Source organism: Astatotilapia calliptera, chromosome 3 (assembly GCF_900246225.1).
Source record: "Astatotilapia calliptera chromosome 3, fAstCal1.2, whole genome shotgun sequence".
Taxonomy (NCBI): Eukaryota; Metazoa; Chordata; class Actinopteri; order Cichliformes; family Cichlidae; genus Astatotilapia; species Astatotilapia calliptera.
In genome coordinates this window covers 42003748-42031353 of record NC_039304.1, presented here as the reverse complement: position 1 = coordinate 42031353, position 27606 = coordinate 42003748, and the positions used below count along the sequence as shown (strand labels likewise).

Here is a 27606-nt window from a genome sequence, read left to right as displayed (position 1 = left end):
GTTATCAAGTGAAAATAGCAAAGATGTCAGGACTGGGCTGAGTCCCAGTGTTTCATCATCCTAGTGACACTTCAGACAGTCAAAACTCACCAGAGCTTCTCATTATCATCAGGACAGATTTAGGTCAATAACATTTCACATTTCTGTGTCATCATCCATCAAATGTTGACACATAGTGGGTTTGTCATTCTCTCGGCTGACACTGAGATGAAGCAGGAAAGAAGCAGCTGATATTTGGACAGCACACGGTTGATGTGCACATGAATGATTTGTGTTTCCTCTGCAGGTGAAGGTAGAAAGTGTGTGTGAGCTGATGTGAATTGAGCAGCATGGATCAGTGTGAGGACAGAGAGGAGGGAGCCCCTCCCTCTAAAAGCACTCTGTGTGGGGAACATGAGAGCCAGACCAAAGCTCAGAGGTGAGACGACCATCTCTAACTGTCCATGACTCTTCTCCATGTCACAGCTCAGCACTCACATCACTACTCCATCATTATTCACAGGAATAAACGAGGAACAAAACGTAAATATGAACCTAAATCCGGCTGTGTGTCCTTGAAGAGTGATTTGTCTGCAGATCGTCCCATTAATTTTAAAGTCCAGCCTGTGTCTGCTGCAGAGAGGTGAGCTGTTGGTAACATGAACTCTTTGATTTAACTGCTTGATGTTTTTGGATACAATTTGCAGTGCAAATATGTCATTCCCTCAATCCCATTTAAACTCTCTTAAAAACAATCTTTTGGTTTCTAAACAACTGAAAATCCACTTCAGCAAACAGGAAGTGATGCTTGTGCTCATGTTTTCTTCCATCAGTTATGTTGTGCTGTATGTTGTAGGAAGGTAGAGGAGGTAACACTAAGTTTGCTGCACAGATTTCACTTTCACTCATAAAACTCATCCATCCATCCATCTATCCATCTTCTTCCGCTTATCTGGGGCTGGGTCTCGGGGGCAGCAGCCTATGCAGAGAAGCCCAGACCTCCCTCTCCCCAGTCCCCCGGACAAAGTACTTACTACTATCTTTACTATCATCACAGTAGTAAGTTTGTAGTAAGTAGTAAGTTTCACAGAAGGAAATTTATGTTTTTCTTAATGAAAACTAACATCTCTACCTTGTCAGGTTTGAGCCTGTTTCTGTTCTCATCAAGGACGCTTGCAACGACACTAAAATATCTCTCACTGTCCACAGAGCTACAGGGGGCACTGCGATACTGGGTTTCAGCATCAGCCATAGAGGGAAACTGATTAAAATGTTCTTTCCAGTACTGAAGTGGGTCGCTTTTCTTAGAGGTGTTTTTTTCTGAGAGGTAGGTCTGCACTTGAGGTTCTGCTGATGTGGTACTCATGGACCATCTCTGTGACTGCCTCTCTTGCAAGATTTCCTCAAAGGCAACGTCCAGGCTGCTACGTGCTTCACGATGTGGTGCCTTGCTCACTGGCTCATTTTCCTCTGGCACTGCACTGACAGCCCTCTTCCCCTCTGTCTTTGCCACCTCCTGGATAAGTTGTTCCTTTGCAAGCAACAGGTTGGCTGACTTTGTGAAAAAGCTAGAAACGGATAAAAGTAACACACAATTCAAAACTATAAGACAAGAGGCGCCACATAGTGCAGCTCTTCAGTTAGGCAACTGCCTACGCACATACTTTTAATAAACAATTTTTAAAAAAATCCAACTTTAGAACTAAATTACCCAAAACTAAATTAAAAAGGAAGTAAAAAATAAATTGGCTTAATACTGGTGTCTGTTGATGACTTTACTTTATATAAACATGCTGTACAAAAGGTACATTTTAATTTCACTATACTTGCCCATCGTTGTATCTGGTATCTAGAAAAGTGGCTCAGTTCAACATCAGCATAGGGCTTCTCCACAGCCTCCAGCAGAGTCCTCTTAATTGTTTTTATTCCCTGGTCATCACCATCCTCCCGAGACAGAACACATCTGAGGACTCATGAGTGAATGGATGACTTAATGAATGCACTTAATGAGGTATTATGGTTTGTTTCAAACAATATAAGTAAGAAATAAAAATACCAATTACCTGTTTTGGCGGGGATCACATCAGCTGCAGTTACAGTCTCCCTGCTCACGTCCCTGGTCAGTTCTTCAAAGGGGGAGAGCACATCAGCAGTCTTATCCATCAGCTCCCACTGGTGAGCTGTCACTGTTGCTGGTAGAGTGTGCTCAGCTGCAAAGACATTAAGAGCACGTTTTTGTTGCAGTACGCTCCGCAGCATGTAGAGGCTGCTGTTCCATCGTGTCTGCACATAAGAGAACATGATTCGCTTTATTTTTGTGCAAAGCAGGTAATGTATTAGTGCCTTACTAAATCAAGTGTATGGGAAATAATAATAAAATAGAAATGCATTAAAGAATGTTTCGAGAGGACTGTCACCTGTACATCTTGCTGTAGGCACTTGATATCCATATTTAGGTCCATCTGTATGTCTTCTAGTCGAGAGTAGGCCTACAATCTTCCTTGCATTGGCCAGGGTCTCTGTCACGCTGCGCTAAGACAACAGGCCCTCATGCACACAGAGTTGACAGGAATGGGCGACACAGCCCACACTCGGAATCCCTCATAGCTTTCTTCATATTTTCCGCATTGTTTACGCAAAATTACATGGACCCGTTGCTTGTCAATTCCCCAGTTGTTCATCTTTTCAATCGATTGCTGGATGCGTTCTGCGGTGTGCGATCTGCGAAATTCCTGGACATGTAGGGTCGCACGGCGAAAAAAAAACTTGAGTCAATCCATTGCGCGGTAAGGCTTAGTAGAGACATGTGAGATGTCTATGGTGAACGAAACACGGGGCACATCTGATAACAGGACAAGTAGTTTGTCAGAAATCTTCTTATAAAGGGCTGGCAGAGCTTTCTCTGTGAAGTAATGGTGAGACGGCATTTCAAATAGAGGTTCTACATACTCCATAACCATAAGAATTCCAGGGTTTTCTACAAAGGCAGATGGCAGGTTACTCATTGCGGTCATTTGTGCTATCTTGGCTGTGATGTCCTGTGCCTTCACGCTGTCACCGGGCATTTTTTTTCTCTCCTCTTCAACCTCTCCTGCAGTTTGAGCGGACTCGTCTTCAGCTGGGTTGCCTGGGTAAATTGGCTGTATTGTGTCGGGTGTTTGTTTTTGATGTGCCGTATCAGGTTTGCTGTGTTACATACATACATAGATACATATAGCTGAGTCCTGATCGGAAGGTAACGTCAGATTCCGATCGAGTCTGAAACCACGTGATCAGGCCCGATTTCCGATCACGTGATCGGATCTATACATCTCTAATTACAGTGGGATGCAAAAGTTTGGGCAACCTTGTTAATAGTCATTATTTTCCTGTATAAATCGTTGGTTGTTACAATAAAAAATGTCAGTTAAATATATCATATGGGAGACACACACAGTGATATCTGAGAAGTGAAATGAAGTTTATTGGATTTACAGAAAGTGTGCAATAATTGTTTAAACAAAATCAGGCAGGTGCATAAATTTGGGCACCACAAAAAAGAAATGAAATCAATATTTAGTAGATCCGCCTTTTGCAGAAATTACAGCCTCTAAACGCTTCCTGTAGGTTCCAATGAGAGTCTGGATTGTGGTTGAAGGTATTTTGGATCATTCCTCTTTAAAAAAAAAAAAAGTTCATTCAGGTTTGATGGCTTCTGAGCATGGACAGCTCTCTTTAACTCACACCACAGATTTTCAATAATATTCAGGTCTGGGGACTGAGATGGCCGTTCCAGAACGTTGTACTTGTTAAGGCATTCACACAGCCCCACAGCATGATAGAACCACCACCATATTTTACTGTAGGTAGCAGGTGTTTTTCTTGGACTGCTGTGTTCTTTTTCCTCCATGACATAGCGCTCCTTGTTATGCCCAAATAACTCAATTGTAGTTTCATCACTCCACAGCACTTTATTCCAGAATGAAGCTGGCTTATCCAAATGTGCTTTAGCAAACCTCAAGTGTCTCTGTTTGTGCTGTGGGCGGAGCAAAGGCTTCCTCTGCATCACTCTCGCATACAGCATCTCCTTGTGTAAAGTGCGCCGAATGGTTGAACGATGCACAGTGACTCCATCTGCTGCAAGATCATATTGTAGGTCTTTGGTGCTGGTCTGTGGGTCGACTCTGACTGTTCTCACTATTCGTCTGTCTATCCGAGATTTTTCTTGGTCTGCCACTTCGAGCCTTAACTTGAACTGAGCCTGTGGACTTCCATTTTCTCAATATGTTCCTAACTGGAAACAGACAGCTTAAATCTCTGAGACAGCTTTCTGTGTCCTTCCCCTAAACCATGATGGTGAACAATCTTTGTCTTCAGGTCATTTGAGAGTTGTTTTGAGGCCCCGATGTTGCTACTCTTCAGAGAAAACTAAAAGAGGAGGGAAACTTACAATGAACCCCCTTAAATACTCTTCTCATTATTGTATTCACCTGTGTATGTAGGTCAGGGGTCACTGAGCTTACCGAGCCAATTTAAGTTCCAATAATCAGTTCTAAAGGTTTTGGAATCAATAAAATGACAACAGTGCCCAAATTTATGCACCTGCCTGATTTTGTTTAAACAATTATTGCACACTTTCTGTAAATCCAATAAACTTCATTTCACTTCGCAGATATCACTGTGTGTGTCTCCTATATGATATATTTAACTGACATTTTTTATTGTAACAACCAACGATTTTTACAGGAAAATAATGACTATTAACAAGGTTGCCCAAACTTTTGCATCCCACTGTAATATAGTTTCATACTGAAGTTGGACTTTGCAGTGAGCTGACATGATATGACATGATCATACTCACAGCTGTTCCTATTATTATATCCTGTTTCAAACATGAGAGTATTTCTTGCTTTTTTTGTTTTTATTATTGAAAGGTCTTAAATTTCAGAGTCAGCAACTAAGATCAGGTTTTCCTTGAATCCCCGATGTGGATCGCTCACTGAGTGTTTGTGGTTTACCTCTCAGAATGACTGAAGTCCACAACAAGATGATGATCGAGGAAGAGGAAGTCAGGTCAAGATTCCCATCTGTGAGGAGTGACTGGTCCAAAGATAGCAATCCAAACTTCAGTAATGAACCAGTCAGGTAAGAGAACCGTTATGAGCTGTTTTAATTTAATTTAATTCAATTCAATTCAATTTTATTTATATAGCACCAAATCACAACAACAGTCGCCTCAAGGCGCTTTATACTGTACAGTAGATACAGAAAAAAGCCCAACAATCATATGACCCCCTATGAGCAAGCACTTTGGTGACAGTGGGAAGGAAAAACTCCCTTGTAACAGGAAGAAACCTCCAGAACCAGGCTCAGGGAGGGGCGGGGCCGTCTGCTGCGACCATTTGGGGTGAGAGAAGGAAGACAGGATAAAGACATGCTGTGGAATTCAATTCAATTCAATTTTATTTATTATAAATTGTAATTTGTATTTTACAATTACATTGTAAATTACATTACAGTTACATTGTGTATCACAATTGTAATGTAAAGAGTTTGTAGTTTGTAAAGCTCTGTCAGTAGCGGGTTTTGATACGGGCGACACGGGCGGTTGCCCGGGGCAGCATCGTGGTGGGGGGCGGCATCACGGGCATCGGCAAAAAAAAAAAAAAATTGCTCGTACTCATGCTGCCCCAACATCAGCCAGCCATATTGGGAATGGCATAGGCACCGATCGGTTTTCTATCGCCCATTTGCTGGGAGTAAGGGCGCCCTGCATTTGCGAGGTGCGTTTGCTGCTTGCGGCACAGGGAGGAGAGGGCGGGGCGGCGGGGGATTCTCTGGCTGGCTGGAGCAGCGTCTAATAACCAACTTGCAAGATAAAACAAAATAAAACAAACCAACAAACATGAAAACACAAGACATTATAATACAGACTTATAATTTGCACTGATGTTTTTTGGAAATTCTGTACGCTAAAAGTGAGCGCGAGAGCCCTCGGTGCACCTGCTCACTGCTGAAGTCAAAGTAAACTTTGTTGTCATCTCCGCTACTTACAGTCCAGCATATAGAGAGACGAGACGACGAGGCTCCTCTTACAGCAGTGCAAGTAAACAAACAATAAATATAAGAAGAGTAATGTAGAATATATATACTGGAAGTGCTGGGTATACAAGTCTGGCCTAAGTCAATTCAATTCAATTTTATTTATATAGTGCCAAATCACAACAAAAGTCGCCTCAAGGCGCTTCATAGATACAGAGAAAAACCCAACAATCATATGACCCTCTATGAGCAAGCACTTAGGCGACAGTGGGAAGGAAAAACTCCCTTTTAACAGGAAGAAACCTCCGGCAGAACCAGGCTCAGGGAGGGGCGGCCATGTGCTGTGACCGGTTGGGGTGAGAGAAGGAAGACAGGATAAAGACATGCTGTGAAAGAGAGACAGAGGTTAATAACAGATATGATTCAATGCAGAGAGGTCTGTTAACACATAGTGAGTGAGAAAGGTGACTGGAAAGGAAAAACTCAATGCATCATGGGAATCCCCCGGCAGCCTACATCTATTGCAGCATAACTAAGGGAGGATTCAGGGTCACCTGGTCCAGCCCTAACTATATGCTTTAGCAAAAAGGAAAGTTTGAAGCCTCATCTTAAAAGTAGAGATAGTGTCTGTCTCCCGAATCCAAACTGGAAGCTGGTTCCACAGAAGAGGGGCCTGAAAACTGAAGGCTCTTCCTCCCATTCTACTTTTAAATACTCTAGGAACAACAAGTAGGCCTGCAGAGCGAGAGCGAAGTGCTCTAATAGGGTGATATGGTACTACAAGGTCATTAAGATAAGATGGGGCCTGATTATTTAAGGCCTTGTATGTGAGGAGCAGGATTTTGAATTCAATTCTGGACTTAACAGGAAGCCAATGAAGGGAAGCCAAAACAGGAGAAATCTGCTCTCTCTTTCTAGTCCCTGTCAGGACTCTTGCTGCAGCATTTTGGATCAGCTGAAGGCTTTTCAGTGAGTTTTTTGGACATCCTGATAATAATGAATTACAGTCGTCCAGCCTGGAAGTAATAAATGCATGAACTAGTTTTTCAGCGTCACTCTGAGACAGGATATTTCTAATGTTAGAGATGTTGCGCAAATGGAAGAACGCAGTCTTACATATTTGTTTAATATGTGCATTGAAGGACATGTCCTGGTCAAAAATGACTCCAAGGTTCCTCACAGCGTTACTGGAGGCCAAGGTAATGCCATCCAGAGTAAGAATCTGGTTAGATACCATATTTCTAGGCTTTTCAGGGCCGAGTACAATAACCTCAGTTTGATCTGAATTAAGAAGCAGAAAGTTAGCGGCCATCCAGGTCTTTATGTCTTTAAGACATTCCTGCAGTTTAACTAATTGGTGTGTGTTATCTGGCTTCATGGACAGATAGAGCTGGGTGAAAATGTATGCTATGTCTTCTAATGATGCTGCCTAAGGGAAGCATGTATAATGTAAACAGAATTGGTCCTAGCACTGAACCTTGTGGAACTCCATAATTAACCTCAGTGTGTGAAGAGGACTCTCCATTTACATGCACAAACTGGAGTCTATTAGATAGATATGATACAAACCACTGCAGCACAGTACCTGTAATACCTACAGCATGTTCTAATCGCTCTAATAGGATATTATGGTCGACAGTATCGAACGCTGCACTGAGGTCTAGCAGGACAAGCACAGAGATGAGTTCACTGTCAGAGGCCATAAGAAGATCATTTGTAACCTTCACTAAAGCTGTTTCTGTGCTGGTTTGGAGGAAGTAATTATTGAAGTTAACTCCGATAGATCGATTGGAGAAAAAGAGTCTAACTTAACATCAATGGTACTAAAAGTAGCTGTAGATAATATTACATCTGTGGGATGATTATTGGTAATTTTTTCTGTAATGATTAAAATTTTATTTGTGAAGAAGTTCATGAAGTCATTACTAGTTAACGTTAAAGGGATGGTTGGCTCAAAAGAGCTCTGACTTTTTGTCAGCCTGGCTACAGTGCTGAAGAGAAACCTGGGGTTGTTCTTATTTTCTTCAATCAGTGATGAATAGTAAGATGTTCTGGCTTTGCGGTGGGCTTTCTTATAAAGCAGCAAACTATTTCTCCAGGCTAAATGATGATCTTCTAAATTTGTGTCACGCCATTTCCTCTCCAGCTTACGAGTCATCTGCTTTAGGGTACGTGTTTGAGAATTATACCACAGAGTCAGGTACTTCTGATTAGAGGCCTTAGTTTTCACAGGAGCTACAGTATCCAGTGACATGAGGAGGTGAAATTATTAACAAGATAATCGACTTCTGTTGGGGTAGCGTTCAGATAGCTGCTCTGCTCTATGTTAGTACAGGTCATTGAAGATGATAACAGTGGGTGGATTATATTCTTAAACTTAGTTACATCACTTTCAGACAGACATCTACTGTGATAAAGTCTACTCTCCACTGCTGCATAATCAATTATTGCAAATGTAAATGTTATCAGGAAATGATCAGACAGGAGAGGGTTTTCAGGAAACACTGTTAAATGTTCAGTTTCTATGCCATATGTTAAAACAGGATCTAGAGTTTCCTGCCTGTGGCCATCTCCCTGTACAACGCATCCACTTAACACACTGGTTACTGCTACAACTACACGTTTCTTTTCCAGCTATTTATTAATAAGTGACTTATGTGTGTGTGTGTATGTATATATGTATATATATATATATATATATATATATATATATATATTAGGGGTGCAACGATACACAAAATTCACGGTTCGGTTCGATACTTTGGTGTCACGGTTTGATATTTTTTCGATACAAAAAAAAATGTTCATGCCTTTTTAATTTGTCATTTATTAAAATTATAAATATATATTTTAACACAAAAGTACAGTTTTTAAATTTAACCCTAACCCTTGTGCGTGTTGTTTTTTAGCTCGTCATATTGCAGCCACAGAAATTCTTTTGTCCATGAAACCATAAAGCTGCACTTTCTTTTTGCCTTATAGTCTGATTTGTCATAACTTCTCCGTTTTGTGGTAAGCTTTTCTTTGGCTGTCACTTCTTCACCCTGACCTGTCTTATTTGGCTCAGCAGAACTAAAATATATATCTGTCTGTGAAGGTTCTCAGTCATCCAGGTCATCGTAGTGAAATATATATCCTGCCGCACTCACATAAGCTCAGCGATTCTCTGCGCGATCAACCTCTCACATGTTTAAGCTGCGGGAGATTTCACTTGTCATGTTTGCATAGTAAGCTAACAATTAATAAGACAATGTCAGAGGAATTGGTGCGCAAATTATCATCACTCACAGATCAGTGCTGTCGCTCTCTATACACAGTTCGCGCGATTGCAAAGTGAAAGCAAAAAAACAAGCGCAAATTCAAACACGATTTCAATATGTCACATATTGACAGTGGCTCACCCAATGACATAATTACCCAGCTACATTTCTGAAAGAATGCAAAAGCATTGACATATATTTTTCCTTCCTACAATAGCCCGACAGGCAGGGGAGAGATAGCCCCGGGACGTCGGGCTAGCGATATTGCGAGCCCTGTATCTGATTGAGGAATCACTCATCTTTGGAAAAGAGAGTTTATTACAGAGAAATGTCTCTTTCCAAAATAAAAGCTATACTATCCGTTTCTTCTGGGCTATATTCTCAGCAGCATATTAAACATATCAGGTCTCCATAAGGAGAATCCTGTGCTAACAGCTGTCTAAATGACTCGGCTAAAGTTTGTAGCATGCGTGCTTGTTGTTTTTGTCTTTGCACTAGGATGATGTCGGTGTAAATGTGCAGTCATATTCGTTGTGTTCCCACTAGTGCTTTCAGGTTAATCTCGTTGAAATAACCTTAACGCCACAACACGGCAAATCTCCGTTAACGAGCTACCCTATACAGAGGGGCTAGACGGCCAACACGTTAACGAGCTAACTGCGCTAACACACTAGCTCCCACCCATGTAATTGAGCATTGCATGGCACATCCAACATACTGTTTTACTTTAGTCCATGACTCGCTTACCTTCAGGGTCATACGTCACATGAAAACCAAAATAATTCCAAACGCCAGATCTGAATGAGGGTGGGGAGGTCCACTTCTGTCTCGCTAGCTTGCCCTGCGCTCTTCCTTCTGACGATGCTGTCTGTGTTGAGCGCTCAGTGAATCTGCATTTGACTACTCCGCCTAGGCTCGAGAGTGCAGCCTAGGCGGAGTAGTCGAACGCAGATTATATATATATCTATATATCTATATATATATCTATATATATATATATATATATATAGATATATATAGATATATATATATATGGAGAGCCGGAGGTGTGGCGCCTGATCTGGCATCCCACACCTCCCCGCCGGATCAGATTGGAAGGAAGCTCTACCTGGCTGCTGCATCCCAGAAAAGGGAAAAAAGAGCAGAGGGGAGAAGAGCGGAGCATTTTTACAGTCCTCTGTTAGGTTTCTCTACCAAGAGGTTAACTGCACAGCCCTCAAGAGGACCTGAGACAGCTGTATCAGTTAAACTGGGTAAAAGTACTGCTAGGTCGTTATCCTGTGAACTAATTCTTCGTGATTCCTCCACAGAGCAGACCAGGAGAGCTCAGATGTTCCCAGTGGTCAGTCTGCTGAGCAGCATCAAACACAGCTGGTCTCCATATTTATGGTCTGTACATGTAAAACAACTACTTTTACATCTATTGTGTTCACAATCATCTCCATGCTGCTCTTTGTAGAGATCTGATGTTTGGCTCCATGATTTCAGTCTGATTGGCTCATTCATAAAGTATTCTGTTCCAGCTGCTGGAGAACAACATCATCACTTTTGTGAAGGACGAGCTGAAGAAGATCCAGAAGGTTCTGAGTCCAGATTACCCAGAATGCTTTGAGAGTCAGAGGGAGGATGAGCGGAAGCAGAGCAGCAGAGAAGCATTTGTGAAGATAACACTGGACTTTCTGAGAAGAATGAAGCAGGAGGAGCTAGCTGAATGTCTGCAGAGCAGTGAGAGGATTTTTTAAAATTTAAGCTGCTGGATGAATCAAACATTTAGTAATGTTTTAAGAGATGGACCAACATGTATTCAGTCAGTTATTGGGGACATTTTCTAAAACATGAACTGATTGTTGACAATGTCTTTTTACTATTATTATTCAGAGCTTCAAGCTGCAGTTTGTCATCGTAACCTTAAATCTGCACTGAGGAAGAAGTTCCAGTGTGTGTTTGAGGGGATCGCTAAAGCAGGAAACCCAACCCTTCTGAATCAGATCTACACTGAGCTCTACATCACAGAGGGAGGGACTGCAGAGGTCAATGATGAACATGAGGTCAGACAGATTGAAACAGCATCCAGGAAAACCGACAGATCAGAAACAAGAATCAGACAAGAAGACATCTTTAAATCCTCACCTGGAAGAGATGAACCAATCAGAACAGTGCTGACAAGGGGAGTGGCTGGCATTGGGAAAACAGTCTTAACACAGAAATACACCCTGGACTGGGCTGAAGACAAAGCCAACCAGGACATCCAGTTCATATTTCCATTCACTTTCAGAGAGCTGAATGTGCTGAAAGAGGAAAAGTTCAGCTTGGTGGGACTTGTTCATCACTTCTTTACTGAAACCAAAGAAGCAGGAATCTGCAGCTTTGAAGACTTCCAGGTTGTGTTCATCTTTGATGGTCTGGATGAGTGTCGACTTCCTTTGGACTTCCACAAAACTACAATCCTAACTGACCCTAGAAAGTCCACCTCAGTGGATGTGCTGCTGATAAACCTCATCAGGGGGAAACTGCTTCCCTCTGCTCGCCTCTGGATAACCACACGACCTGCAGCAGCCAGTCAGATCCCTCCTGACTGTGTTGACATGGTGACAGAGGTCAGAGGGTTCACTGACCCACAGAAGGAGGAGTACTTCAGGAAGAGATTCAGAGATGAGGAGCAGGCCAGCAGGATCATCTCCCACATCAAGACATCACGAAGCCTCCACATCATGTGTCACATCCCAGTCTTCTGCTGGATCACTGCTACAGTTCTGGAGGATGTGCTGGAAACCAGAGAGGGAGGACAGCTGCCCAAGACCCTGACTGAGATGTACATCCACTTCCTCGTGGTTCAGGCCAAAGTGAAGAAGGTCAAGTATGATGGAGGATCTGAGACAGATCCACACTGGAGTCCAGAGAGCAGGAAGATGATTGAGTCTCTGGGAAAACTGGCTTTTGATCAGCTGCAGGAAGGAAACCTGATCTTCTATGAATCAGACCTGACAGAGTGTGGCATCGATATCAGAGCAGCCTCGGTGTACTCAGGAGTGTTCACACAGATCTTTAAAGAGGAGAGAGGACTGTACCAGGACAAGGTGTTCTGCTTCATCCATCTGAGTGTTCAGGAGTTTCTGGCTGCTCTTCATGTCCATCTGACCTTCATCAACTCTGGACTCAATCTGCTGGAAGAACAACAGACAGCCTCCCAGAAGTCTGAAACAGGAGAATCTGCAGAGAAGTTCTACCAGAGTGCTGTGAACAAGGCCTTACAGAGTCCAAATGGACACCTGGACTTGTTCCTCCGCTTCCTCCTGGGTCTTTCACTGCAGACCAGTCAGACTCTCCTACGAGGTCTGCTGACACGGATAGGAAGTAGCTCACAGACCAATCAGGAAACAGTTCAGTACATCAAGAATAAGCTCAGTGAGAATCTGTCTGCAGAGAAAAGCATCAATCTGTTCCACTGTCTGAATGAACTGAATGATCGTTCTCTAGTGGAGGAGATCCAACAGTCCCTGAGATCAGGAAGTCTCTCCACAGATAAACTGTCTCCTGCTCAGTGGTCAGCTCTGGTCTTCATCTTACTGTCATCAGAAAAAGATCTAGATGTGTTTGACCTGAAGAAATACTCTGCTTCAGAGGAGGCTCTTCTGAGGCTGCTGCCAGTGGTCAAAGCCTCCAACAAAGCCATGTAAGCAAATATATACTTATTCCTTTACTTTTAAAATGTTTATTATTGGTGGGTGGAACCAAAGATCTCCAATGTGGACTCATCAGACTAAAGCACAGATTTCCACTGGTCTAATGTCCATTCGTTGTGTTTCTTGGTCCAAACAAATATCCGTTTTTTAGACCATTCATTTCAGTCGAGGCTCCCCAGTATATCTCTGACCTGTTGAAACCTCATGCTTCATCCCGAGCACTTAGGTCGTCAGGTCAGAGGTTACTTGGTGGTCCCACGTACTAGGTTTAAAACACGTGGGGATCGGGTTTTTCAGGCACTGATACTTGCACAGTTTAACATGAGGTTTCTAAAACTGAACTAGAGTCAGAAATTTGGCACCAAGAAGAAATAGTAATCAAAGTTACAGTATAATTATCTGATGATGGGGAAGCATCTTGTGATTTTTATTTGTGAAATGTGCTATATAAATAAATTTTACTTACTTACTAATAGGGGTGGGCGATATAAACAATATACGATAGAAACTATATAAATTTGGCCAGCTGTACTATTCCCATGTTGTTGCAGTGTATTAATAACTAACCTCGTATTGTGGATGAATAATCTCAGTTGTTCTCCTGACGTTTGCCCCGTGTATAGCATCCTACTATACGATTGCATTTGTCCCTAACCACCAGAATCCCTCATGTTAACTTTTATCGATTGGAAAAAAAGTTGGTGTTCATCCTCCAGCTTCACTGTGCTAATGTTATGCTAACATAGCTGTGTCGCTAGCACGACACACACGTAGCACAACATTATATACCAGGTAGTCCAACTTCAGTAACCCTACAAATGCCACTGCTGTTTAATTTTCTGTCTTCATTTATGTTGGAAGTGGTAGCAGAGCTGTACGTTTTAATTAGTTTCAAAAATCTCTCAGTCAGAACATGGTATGAAATGTTTAGGTGGAAACTAGCGGGCTAACTTCCTGTTAACGTCTAACTCTGTTAAATTTAATAAATTTTGTTTTCATGGATGCATGGATGTTAAACTTAATTGTTACACCTGATAAAGCAGCAACGCTGATCATTTTATTAAAGATGAAATAATTTAGACCGTTTTTAACTCTTAGTGTTCGTTTGACTTTGGGACCTGAAACGGATGGAGTTTTGGACCCAGATTGCTCCGCAAAGCTCCTCACTACGGCAGCCGTAATGCTCTGACAATCCATCAAGCAGTGCGGCTTACCAACGTTGTACTAAAACATTTTTAACAGATTTCTGCACGCCAAAATCGGTTCGAGGTCAGTAAGAACAACCAGACTTCATACATAACTTCATACATACACTTGATTTTTGAGAAAATTAAAGGATTTTAAGTGTGCCTTATAGTGTGGAAAATATGTTATACAGAAGAAAAGAATATATCGCGATATATATGTTACCGCACATGCTTCAAATTATATCGCGACATGAATTTTAAGCCATATTGCCCAGCCCTACTTACTAATTAATTGTACTAGTTGCTCAGTTGCTTTTCCGTTTAGAGGTATAATGGTGATTTAATGAGCAATTTTTTCCTGACATTTAGGTTTTTTGTTAACAAGGACATCTCTTGTACTGATTTTTGTTTCTTTTCTCTTTAGACTGAGTGGCTGTTTCCTCTCTAAGAGAAGCTGTGAAGCTTTGTCCTCAATTCTCAGCTCCCAGTCCTGTAGTCTGACAGAGTTAGACCTGAGTAACAACAATCTGCAGGATTCAGGAGTGAAGCTTTTTAATGCTCCTCTGCAGAGTCCACATTGTACACTAGAAAGTCTGAGGTCAGATTAGTGAATATTTTTTTTATTTATGTTGAATTATTTTAGCTGAAAAGTAAAGATCTTTTTTTTGTAGCTTAGCATTTTTAATATTCCTTAGTAACAGTAACCTGCCACATTTCTGTTTAAAATAAGGCAAAATTTTCAACCATTTCTGAAATATTAAATGTTGCCAGTAGTAACTGCTGATTGCATCATCAATTGTTATAAAGTCAGTGTTTGTTTGTTTTTTCGTTTTTTTTTTTTTTTGTCAGACTGAATTGCTGTAACCTCTCAGGGAAAAGCTGTGAAGCTCTTTCCTTAGTTCTAAGCTGCCCGTCCTCCTGTCTAAGAGAGCTGGACCTGAGTGACAATGACCTTCAGGATTCAGGAGCCAAATATATTTCTGCAGAACTGCAGAGTTTGCATTGTACTCTGAAAACTCTGAGGTCAGTGTTTAGTCCTTTTCACTCCATATAATTTGTAATTTGTATCATATTCTTACTTAAAAAGCTAAGTCTTATACAATTTTAGACTCTGAATTGCTGTTTATAAATATTTTTGTAAAAGTTTGTAAAAATTAGTCTTGGAGGTTTTTTTTTCCAGATTATGTCCTTTAATGAGCATACTAAAGATTAATATAGTACTAACTTCCTGTGATTAGTATTATTACAATTTAAAACATCTTAGCCTATAATAGCCTTGGAAAAACCTGAATCACACACTTACTATTTTTAATAATAATAATGATTACTTTATTTATGCCCGTGGGGAAATTCCTCCGATCATGGAGCCGCCACTCTACCTACTGAGCTATCCCTACCCCTGACTGATATATTGCATTATTTGCAGGTTGTCCTAAAAGTTCCATGAAAAGCTTTAAGCTGATCCAAATTGCTGCAGTGAGAGTACTAAACTGGTGATGGCCAGACTGGTGATGGCGCGATATGGCAGCCTCGCTTCTGTCAGTCTGCCCCAAGGCAGCTGTGGCTACAACTGTAGCTTGCCTCCACCAGTGTGTGAATGTGAGAGTGAATGAATAGTGGTATTGTAAAGCGCTTTGGGTGCCTAGAAAAGCGCTATATAAATCCAATTCATTATTATTATTATTATTATTAAAAGGGGCTAAATGGAGAGAACATATTTCTCCCATATTAGCTTGTCTCCATATATCCATATGTCCTCATATCTGATACTCCTACATTACCCTATTGCGGCACTTCACTGTCAGACAGCTGGTTGACCTCTGGTTCCTTGAGTTTCTGAAAGTAAAATGGGAGGTGCTCCCTTCAGCTATCAACCTCCTCCCTGGTGAAACCATCTCACAGTTTTGAATGAAAAGATAGACATTCTCTCTACTTATAAGATTAGACAGAAGACATTGGTTTATGATAAAGCAAGTGAGGGAAAAGTCAACCCTCCCTAACCCTGGAGGTCTTTTCCTGGGAAAAATTAGTTCCTCCTTCCAGCTGTAGCCAAGTACTGCTCAGTAGGATGAGTGTGATTGTTCATATATGTTCTGTGATATTGTAGGGTTTCCTGCTGTACAACTTGAGACAACTGTTGTTGCTTTATAATGCTTACTCAGTTGGAATGAATAAGGGTCATTTTATCTGGAAAAAATGAAACCCAAGACCAACCTTCACTGAAGTGTTCATTGATTGATGTTTGTTTTGTGTGTCTGCAGTCTGTCAGGCTGTCTGATCACAGAGGAAGGTTGTACTTCTCTGGCCTCAGCTCTGAGCTCCAACCCCTCCCACCTGAGAGAGCTGGACCTCAGCTACAATTATCCAGGAGACTCAATAGTGAAACTGCTGGCAGCTGGTCTGAAGGATCCACAGTGGAAACTGGACACTCTCAGGTATGGAGAGAATGTCTGATAGAGGAAGAAGAGGTGGAAACATTTCCCATGTCCTTCTCTTATTTCCTGTTTGTTTCGTGCAGATGTGAAATGAACAATCATTTATAATACATTTTATAAATGTAATATATAATACATATATAATAAGTTTTTCCTTTGCACACAACAAAAACACTCTTGTAACTGATCAAGTAGGGATAGTAATGTTGGAGGCCTCCAGCGAGAGCTTCTCCATTAACAAGCTGTATATATCTTAGTATATTTAACAGTGCAGTACTATGGTTCTTTCCAGTTACCCCGATTCAGGTTAGACTAATTTCTGTATAGATAGGCGGAGGACATATTTATCCTAGCTCAGTACAAACACTGGAAACAGGATAAATTGTTACACTTTGTTAGATTCTAATATTATTTCATGTCATGTTATACCCCGAATTAAAGATTGTGAATTATTATGTAGTTTTAGTTTGCATTATTCTCCTGAATTAGAAGAAGCTGATAACTATTACATTAGTTAAACTGATTTGCATTACATTAAATTGCTGACTTGTTGTGAATGAATGATATTGTTTTATGATGCATTATACTGCTGAGTTATAAGAAATACTGTTCGCAGAAAGTTATTGTCTAATTTGTCTGAGTAGAAGAGAACAGAGTGTGCTGGAGTTTTCTGCCCCATCTCAGCAGGAGCAGATAAACGGGGAGCCAAGGTCGTAGCTTAGGCGCTGTGTGAGAGAAAGCATGTGAATGTTTAGGTTTTATGATAAGGTGGAGACACCAGAGGCTATAAAAGTTTGAGCAATGCTCCACCATTTTGAGATTTTGAGGCTGTCTGCATCAGTGTCCATCTCCCACGCGTGTGATCATTAAAATCATCGTTTGACTCAACCCGACCGGACCAGTGTTGTTATTGTGGGTTTTTCCTCTTGTGTCCATCCCCAATATTTTTGAACCTTAACAGCTTGGGGGCTCGTCCTGTGGTATTGGGGTGGAATTTAAAAGTTTGGACGGTCCGAGGTTGTCGAACGGACAGGCACGAGCCAGTGGTCTGATGTGAGTGGACAAAAGCCGGCTTATCTAAAGGTAAGGCACTACCTGTTGAATTATTTCCAGGTAGTGCCTTACTATTTGAATTATTTCCAAAGTGTGCCAAATTGGATATGACTAAATTAAAGGTTTTTTTGGGTTGTATGGAAGCCCCAAACGCAATTTCATTGTTCTTGACAATGACAATAAATAAATAAATACTAAATACTAATACTCACTGAAATTACTGGTAGAGTGTCTGTTTTGATTTTGATGAGAATCACCGTGTGTTATGCAGTTAAAGTTGCTTAAGAGTATTTAATGAAGTTGAAGAAATATGAACGTAATAATGTTGGGTTTGAGTCCCTGGATATTGAGTTAAAGGCTCAGGTAGTTTGGTAGGGAATTGGCTATGTGTTGTTATAGAAATTAGGTCAGAAACTGTTCCCAGAAGTAACAGATACTGTTTAATTGATTACAAAAAAGTTAACTTTCTTCGGTCGGACCCGTTATGATAAATTTGTCAAAATCGGTTAGGTGAAAATTATTATAGGACGGCACTGGAAGTTGCTAAGAAGCGCATAGCCCGGAGGTTACGCTCCCTCCTGGCCGTGGACGCGCGGCTTTGACCTGTCGTCGAACAGGGATAGTTCAGTTTGGCTTAGCTGTGGGGTACAGGGCATCTCGACATTAAGCTAGGAGTTACCGAGTCTCCTCATCGTTGAAAACGGTGTCATGTGCTTGTTTGGACAAAGTTAAATTGAGTTAGGGACTTTAGAATTTAGGCCAGAGACTGTGGAAACAGATACTGGGATAAAAGAGATAAAAACCACTGAACAAAAAAATTCGGTATAAACTGACAACTACAGGGAGATGTCAACTAAAACTAATTCCACAAATTAAGGATTACAGACTTCAGACTTGTGAAGGGACGGTAGTAGAGGTACTGAGCAACAGCCTGTATAGTTCCTCTTGCCTGTTTCTGGAAGCTTCTGACAAAGAAACCAGCCAGTGCTTGTGACCAGTTGGAACTGGATGTGAGGGTGCAGAAAGTGTTGCTGCCTTCTGGAAAGTGTGTCTAACGACCTGATGAAGAAAGTGAAGAAAACATCAAAGACTGAGCAGAAGAAACTGGCAGAGGAAGTTTTTCACAAGTTATCTGTGTACAGGAAACATGATTTAAGCCAAGGTTAGATTTAGTTGTACATAGGCTTGATGTTGCTGTTGAAGCATCTGGCAATAGGAATATGGTTAGGTAGGGAAGCTCTCACTGTAATAAACCTTTAGAATCCTCGCAAAAAAAACTACAAGTTCACTGTTTTAAAAACATCAAAATGCCTCAAGAGTAAGAAGATAATGCTGTGTGGACACTTAAGTGCTCACATTGTACTCTGGGGAGGACAAAGAACAGATGGAAATGGTGAGGTGATTGGGCAGCTTATAGATAAGAAGGAATTAGTCAGTCTGAATGAACAGGGACTCTGGTCACTGTCAGCTTAGGGAAAGAGTCTTTACTGGATTTAAAATCAGGATCAAGAAACACAGCAGGTTTAATATTTAGTATTTACTGTTATATTCCCATAGATCATCGTGATGTTGTTTATTGTGTTGCTCTTTTTTTTCTGCTTGTTTTCTCTTTTTTCTTTCTCAACAGGTGATCCAGGTGATTGATATATGCATTTTTTGTCTGCTTATTTTGTTGGTTTTTGTTTTTTACCCTTTATCCCCGTCCCTCTTCCCCACTGTTTTTCTTTCCCTCTTTCTTTCTCCCCTTTCTTTTCCCCAGTAATTCTGATGGCAAAAGAGCCAAACGGGACGGGCCAAAAAAAACCCAAAAAGACAGAGCACAGCAGGAATTTAGAGCTGGGAAGTTTACCAGGAAGCAATAGTGGCAATTGATCACAATCCCATTACTTGTAAAATAGGACTTACAGCTGATTAAGAAAGAGTGAGGGGAAAAGAAAGGTGGAAGTTTGATGAGGCTTAGCGGTGAATATTTAAGTCTAACATTAAGCATGGGTTAGATAATGTTAGGATGGAGGAGGACAGAGATGATATCCATGAAAGCTGACTAAGCACAGAATAAATGCAGTTCAGGAACCTGCTCCAATGAGTAGCTAAAGAGTACAGAGGATGATGGTGCCATAGTGAGATCAAGAACGTAACACAGCAGTACTGGACAGAAACAGCTTTCAGGCAGCTTAAAAGAAGCACAATATAAAAAGCTCAGTAGTAGAGAGGAAACCGTTAGGAAAACTAAAAGTACATACTTGCAAGTACTTGCTACAGTACTTTAGGAAGAACTACACCAATTCAGAATGCATGGAGTACAGTTAAGAACATATATGGAGTCGGGAAACAACAACACTATCCAGTATTAGTAGATCAATGAGCTACAGGAAGTAAGCAGCTACAGGAAAAAGCAGAGATCCTGGTTAAAGAATTTTATCAGTAATTGAAGTGATGAAGAGACATGTGAGGAAAAAAATGAAGGAATAAGATTGAAATGTTGAACCAGGAAAATCCTGGAGAAGAGGATTGTTCTAATAATCAGTTTTCAGTGTGTAAATTAAATGCATGAAAATGACTTCCCCTGAGAAGGATCAGGTGTGTTAGAGGATGGATTGAATGCTCTGCTGCTCTTTTACAATAAAATATGGCAGGAAGCTGGAAAGAAGCTCTAATAATTCCAATTGTGAAACCAAGGAAAGACCTCACTAAGGCTACATTTACACTGCAGGTCTTAATGCTCAATTCCGATTTTTTGATCAATTCCGATTTTTTGATCAAATCCGATTTTTTTGTCTGCTTGTTCACACTACAAATAAAATGCGACAGCAAACGTGCTCTAGTGTGAACGCTCAAAGCGGCCCGCATTCCCAAAAGAAGACGTGACACACAACGCGCTCTGTTTAGACCCAGAGCAAACAATATTGTTTGACTGATGGCCCTTAATATAAAGACTTCGGACTTCATGTCTCCCAATTTTTGCTTTAAGTTATTTTGTTATTTATATAATAATGTAGATAACCTAATAATGATCCTTATTGCTGTTTTAGAGGAGCGGTGCTTCAAAGGATAGTTACAGATTTCTGTCAGAATCTGCAGATTATGCAGTACAAATTAACGTTTCTCCAACGTTGTCTTCCCAGCAGTTTCACCGGATGGCCAGAAAGCGTTCGCGATGTCTTATCGGGCGCTTCTCCGGCGCTGATAATTGGTGTCTGTCTTGTGTCAGTGACGTAAAAGACGGATTTAATGCGACTTGACCATTCAAACAGCAGTCGCTTTCTGAAACATCGGATATGTATCGGATTCAGTACCACATACGAAAGTGACCCAGATCGGATTTGAAAATATCGGATTTGTCCCGTTCACACGGTCATACCATGATCGGATATGGGTCGCATAGGGTCAAAAAAATCGGATTTGATGCGCTTTCGCCTGCAGTGTGAACGTAGCCTAAGACCACAGGTTATAGGCCTGTAACTCTAATTTCTTATCTAGGGAAAGTCATGGAAAGAATGGCAGTGGACAGACTGATGTATGTGACTGAAAGAAGGCACCTGAAAGAAGTGTTTTCACCTTTTCAGGAGGGGGAGGAACACCATGGACCGAGCAGTCTGCTTAGAATCAGAGATAAGGAAAGCTCAGGGGAATAATGGATTAGTGGGGGCAGTTTTTGGATATAGGATGTAGACTACAGACCTTAAGAGTGGAGAAGTCTGTTTTTTAGAGGAGACATGTCAGATACACCTGTGTAGACTTGGACAGGTAAATGCATTAGGAGATAAGGTGTTGCTTTTATTAGCCAGCTTAAATGATGGAAAATGAATGAGTTGTTCCTGGTTAATATTTTGTGTTTGCAAACAGTATCACATACCCAGGCCTAATCTGTACATACATCCAAAATATACTGATTTTATTGGAGGATAATCCACTAACATGTTTTAATGCACAAGTTCATGTGATTTCTGTGCCCGACTACTGCCGGACTTTGTCTGTGGCTTGCTGCTGATAATAAAAAGTTAAATTTAATGCAATTCAATTTTATTTATACAATGCTAAATCACAACAACAGTCACCTCAAGGTACTTTATACTGTAAGGTAGACCATAAAATGATCAGAATCAGGATACTTTATTAATCCCTAACGTAATTATGTGGCTCCAATTGCTCCAAGACAACAATAGTAACAGACTGAGCTAATTAAATAAAAGAATTTATTACAAAACACTTACAAAATATAAGAAATGGCTCTAATATGTAAACATTTTTGACATTTGATAAATAAAGTGGAAACATAAAGTATAACCTGATAACATCTGTGGACAGGTACTGAGAACTTGTGCTGATCAGCTGAGTGGGATTTTTCACTATATCTTCTCACTTTCTTTAGAGCTACAGACAGTACCTAAGATTTGGAAACATGCGATCATTGTTCCTGTTGCTAAGGGCAGTTCTCCTAAGGCACTGAATGATTTTAGGCCTGTGGCTCTGACTTCTTTAGTGATGAAGACATTTGAGAAGATAATTAAGAAGGAGATCTTAATGCAGGTTGAACACCATCTTGAGCCCTTCCAGTTCGCCTGTAGAGCAGGGAGAGGTGTGGAGGATGCTGCTGTCACACTCCTGCATCTCTTGTATAAGCATCTTGAGGCCCCCCACACCCATGCAAGATTATTATTTGCTGACTTTTCATCTGCATTTAATACAATTCAACCCCTCTTACTTGCTGACAGGCTTTACAATCATTTCAAGCTTGACACTAGTCTGGTCGGCTGGGTGACAGATTTTCTGACTAATAGGTCACAATGTGTGAGGCTGAATCATGTATTTTCTGATGTGCTCTCCTCCTCTACTGGATCACCCCAGGGTTGCTGCCTCTCCCCCCTTCTGTTCATTCTGTACACGAATGAGTGTCGCAGCAATCTCACAAACAGACACATCCTGAAGTTTGCTGACGACACAGTAATCGTCAGTCTTCTAGTGGGGGACGAGTCAGGCCATGGACAGGTTGTAGATGATTTTCTGAATTGGTGTGATGAGTCCTTCCTTTCACTTAACGTGTCAAAAACTAAAGACATGATTATAGATTTTAGGAAGTCCTCTTATAGCTCATCACCCACTATCATTAAAACTGCCGATATTGGGATCGTTGAGAGTTATAAATATCTAGGTGTGGTACTTGACCATAAACTGTGTTTTCAATCTCATGCTGATGCCACTACTAAAAAAAATGTTCAACAAAGACTGTTCTTTTTAAGGAAAATGAGATCTTTTAATGTCTCATCTGAGATGTTGTCTTTGTTTTATAGAAGTTTTATCGAATCTGTGATGTCTTTTTGTATCGCTGCCTGGTTTGGTAACCTGACAGTGAAGAATAAGAATCGGTTGGGACTTCTGGTAAAAACCGCTAGCAAAATTTCAGGCCGCTGGCAAGATGGACTTTTGGCCATTTACAATAGAAACGTGCTTAGAAAGGCTCATTCTATTATTAATTGTGTGAACCATCCACTTCACAGTGAGTTTGAGTTGTTGCCTTCCGGCCGCCGTTTTAGAGTACCTCCGAGGAGGACTAAAAGACTCCAGGTCTCTTTTATCCCTACTGCGTCTTGTCTCCTTAATGGCAAATAATTATCCTTGAATTTTCTATCATTATTATTGTTATTATTGTTTTATAGTATTGTTCTGTTGTTCTTATCCTCCTGCTGCTAAACTAATTTCCCCTTGTGGGACAATAAAGAAAAATTGAATTGAATTGAATTGAATAATCTTATGTAAAACATTAGGAGCTATATATAGGCGGTGCAAAATTTTGTTCTGGGTTTCTAGCAGGGGGTTGCAAGTGAAAGTAGACCTAAGTATATTAATGGCTGCTTTCCAATCCTCCTCTGTGTATTGATTATTAAGATCTTCCCATTTTTGAATAACATGACTGTACAGCTACTATGAGCATACAGTAATGATTAAAAAGTAGAAATAAAATGAGTTTGGTCCTTTATCATTTCTTTTTGTTGCAGACAACTAAACTCCACAGTGGAGATGGTTGTTTTGTTTTTGTTTTTACCTGTCCTGTCTGGCACTGGAACTTGAAGGGACAACAGTATTAGCATTAGCGGTTAATGCTAATTCACATCAAAGTACCATTAGCTGCTAATGGCAGCTTACTTAGCATTAGCTAGTTACACTTTTCTAACACAAGGGAAAAGGGTATTAGTGTTAGCTATTCACATTGTTAAAAAGGAAGGAAAAACAATATTAGCATCAGTGGATAATGTTAATTCATTTCAAATTTGCATTAGCTGCTAACGGCGGCCTACTTAGCATTAGCTGCTGACATTGTTAATAAGCAAGGGAAAACGGTATTAGACGACTAATACTAATTCACCTCAAATTGACATTAGCCGCTAACAGCAGCCTACTTAGCATTAGCTGCTAAGATTGTTAGAAAGCAAGGGGAAAAGCTGTCTGAAGGTTCTCAGTCATCCAGGTCATCGTAGTCTAAGGAGTTTGGAAAGAAAAGCGTCTGGACTTCTTTAGGTTGCTTGAAAGGGAAGGTATTATCATTAGCTGTTTTTTCACCTTAAATTAGCATTAGCTGCTAATGGCAGCCTACTTAGCATTAGCTGCTCACATTGTTATAAAGAGAGGAAAAAAGGGGGTATAAAGGTCGTGTCCAAATTCATGGGCTGCATCCTCCTGAGGCCGCATTTGTAGACCGATTACGTCACAGCGACGCGCCGAAGGCTGTCCAAATTCGTAGACTCCTCCGAATGCAGCCGACAAATGCGTCCTCCTTTTCCCCGAATTTGAAGGATGGGTCGGGTGTATCCTTCATGGCCTACCATATCCCAGAATTCATAGCACGGCCCAGCCAAACTCCAGTTTCCAACAATGGCGGCCGCTACTAAGTTTTAAAATTACTCATACTAATCTTTCTGGGTCACAACATAAACTTTTAACATATTTTCAGGCGAGAAAGTAGCTGTGTAAACATCAAATATCTGCTCGTTTTATCAAGATATCGCATATTTGCAAAAGTGCTTCGACGTTTTCGGAGACGTCTACCCACCAGCTCGATAGCTAGCCGGGAGCTCGAGGGTTACTGATGCGGCCGAGAACGGCACAACTCCCGGCACATCATTTTCAGATCACCGCGGACTTTCGCTGCTCGGGTTAAACGTAATATATAAGTCACTTAGACAACCTAAAAATGTTATTGTTGGGCTTTTTTCAGTGTTTTGTTTGTTCGTGAGTAAATCGGTTTGGCTGAGATTAAAGTTATTAGATTAGATTAGATAAAATAAAACTTTATTAATCCCCCGGGTGGGTTCCTCCTTGGTTTTTACACAGCTGACTAAACGTGAAACAGAAAACTGATTAAACAGAAGTATGAGACAGTTGAGAATTTACGCCAGTGTCCTGTTATAGTTTAGATAGCAAGGATTAGACGGCTGAGTTTATTAAACTCCACCGAGACAGCGGTGACGCTAATCAGAAGGCTAGACCGTCCAATTTCACGGCCGTTTACTTCCGGCCTACCCGATCTTCTGAGGACCCGGCCCACATAGACCGCGAAGGCCGGGTCCTCAGGAGAATGCAGCCCATTAATTTGGACACGACCAAACATTAGCTGCTAATGCTTATTCACCTCAAATTAGCTTTAGCCACTAATGACAGACTACTTATCGTTAGCTACTCACATTCATATAAAGCAAGGAAAACTGTCTTGTCATTAGTTACTAATGCTAATTCACCTCAAATTAGCAATAGAAGCTAACAACGCTAATCAGAGCTGTTAACCCTGCTAATCAGATGATAATATTCACATGACTCAACTCCTTAACTGTTATTGGTTGTGTCAGACGAGCTGTTCAGTTACCATGGTTGCGTGAGCTCTGCTTTATGTTGTCGGTGTGTACAGTACTGTATAGATGCACAGTAACAACAATGACACCAAAAGGAAAAAAAAACAGCTGGCAGCAAAGGCAGGGAGGTGTCCTTTCCAGCTTAACAGAAGAGGAATATAAAGATAGTGAAGGTGACAGTGTGAATCAGTCATATTTCATTTAATACAGGGTGTACTGACAGATCCAGGATCAGTCCAGTCATCAGCAGTTTGATCCACATATGGATTGAAGTGTATTTGTGAAAATGTTGGACTGTTCCTTTATCAGTGTCTAACAGTATGTGTATGAGAGCCATGTAATGTCCATGTGTGCATGCTGAAAGAGACTGTGCTGGTCTGACCCCCCTTCTCATTTCAGGGTGGAGCCTGCTGGAGTCCGATGGTTGAGACCAGGTCTGAGGAAGTGTAAGTGTGTTTTTATTGGGATTCCTTCACATCTCTGATGTGAGGAGTCATCATCAAAGTGTCAATCAATAAACAGATGATGGATCAATAACTGCAGCTGGATTGTGTTTGTTCTCTCCATCAGATTCCTGTCAACTCACAATCGACACAAACACAGTTAACACAAAGCTCCAACTGTCTGAAAACAACAGGAAGGTGGCACGTGTGGAGGAGATTCAGTCATATCCTGATCATCCAGACAGATTTGATGTTTATCCTCAGTTTCTGTGTAGAAATGGTCTGACTGGTCGCTGTTACTGGGAAGTCGAGTGGAGAGGAAACATTTATATATCAGTGAGTTACAGACAAATCGGAAGAAAAGGAAACAGTGAAGACTGTTTGTTTGGACACAATGATCAGTCCTGGAGTTTGCACTGCGCTGGTGATGGTCCTCGTTGTGTCTGGCAAAATAAAAGATACACATCCATCTCCTCCTCCTCCTCCTCCTCTGTCTCTAACAGAGCAGCAGTGTATGTGGACTGTCCTGCTGGCACTCTGTCCTTCTACAGAGTCGCCTCTGACACTCTGATCCACCTCCACACCTTCAACACCACATTCACTCAAACTCTTTATCCTGGATTTAGGTTCAATCCTGGTTCCTCAGTGACACTGTGCTGAGTTGAGTGTAAAGAGTGTTGTTCTGTTAGAGAAACACTCTGACTGTTGAACAGGTAGTTCAGTCTGTACATGTCTGTCTCTTTCAGTCAGAAACGCATTTTCAGATTCATGGATATAATCAGTTGATGTTTTAAACTGTTCTAAATGATATTATGATGTCAGTAGACTCCGGAGAATACACAGTCCTAGTCTTGTTAGACCTTACCTCAGCCTTTGATACAGTCAACCATCCTGATAAACAGACTGAGAGACCTGGTTGGGATGTCTGGCTCTGTTCTAGACTGGTTTTCATCTTATATATCTGAAAGGAGTTTTAGTGTGTCTGCAAACCAGATCATGTCGGAACCTACAGAGTTGTTGTGTGGAGTTCCTCAGGGCTCTGTGCTGGGACCTATTCTGTTTTTAATATACATTCTTCCTTTAAGTCAGATAATACAGCAGTTTCCTGAAGTATCATCATCTTTTTGCTGACGATATTCAGCTATATTATTCGTTTAAGCCTGCTGAAGCTCATAAGCTCTCCAATCTGATTGACTGTTTAACCAACATTAAACAAAAACATGAAAGGGCTAGCCCGCCTACAGGTTGTTCAAAACTCTGCAGCGAGGCTACTGACCCGCTCGAACAAGGGTGCTCATATGACCCCTGTTTTAAAGTCGCTGCACTGGCTACCAATCAGATTCAGGTTCCATTTTAAAATTCTACTTTTAACTTTTAGAGCATTACAGAGACAGGCACCCCCCTACATTGCTGATCTGATTCATACACACACCTCCACTCGTAACCCGAGGTCAGCAAACCAAAACCTTTTCGTGGTCCCCCACACTCGTTTTAAAACCCGAGGGGACCGATCTTTCCAAGCTGTTGCACCCAGATTGTGGAATGCACTTCCCCTATTTCTACGGGGTTTGGACTCAGTGGAGACCTTCAAAAAGCAGCTAAAGACATTTTTATTTCAAAAAGCTTTTAATTAGACCAGGGTTTTCATGGTGTATTTTATGACTGTATTATGTTTTTACCTTGTAAAGCACTTTGTGACAT

General features: G+C 41.1%; 1 protein-coding gene across 1 annotated transcript; it reads left to right on the top strand.

Moving 5' to 3' along the window:
- Positions 1 to 329: 329 nt before the first annotated feature.
- Positions 330 to 27606, top strand: LOC113019583 (NLR family CARD domain-containing protein 3-like). Its single transcript, XM_026163357.1, has 11 exons — positions 330 to 418; positions 503 to 622; positions 4984 to 5103; positions 10571 to 10649; positions 10784 to 10985; positions 11139 to 12933; positions 14555 to 14728; positions 14980 to 15153; positions 16392 to 16565; positions 25862 to 25908; positions 26033 to 27606. The coding sequence occupies exons 1-11, from the start codon at positions 330 to 332 to the stop codon at positions 26563 to 26565; spliced, it is 3507 nt and encodes a 1168-aa protein (XP_026019142.1). The 3' UTR covers positions 26566 to 27606.

Coding starts and splice junctions, on each gene's coding strand:
- LOC113019583 (XM_026163357.1), top strand. CDS start 330: ATGGATCAGTGTGAGGACAGAGAGGAGGGAGCCCCTCCCTCTAAAAGC. Junction 15,154..16,391: donor TGTACTCTGAAAACTCTGAG/GTCAGTGTTTAG, acceptor GTGTGTCTGCAG/TCTGTCAGGCTGTCTGATCA. Junction 16,566..25,861: donor TGGAAACTGGACACTCTCAG/GTATGGAGAGAA, acceptor TTCTCATTTCAG/GGTGGAGCCTGCTGGAGTCC.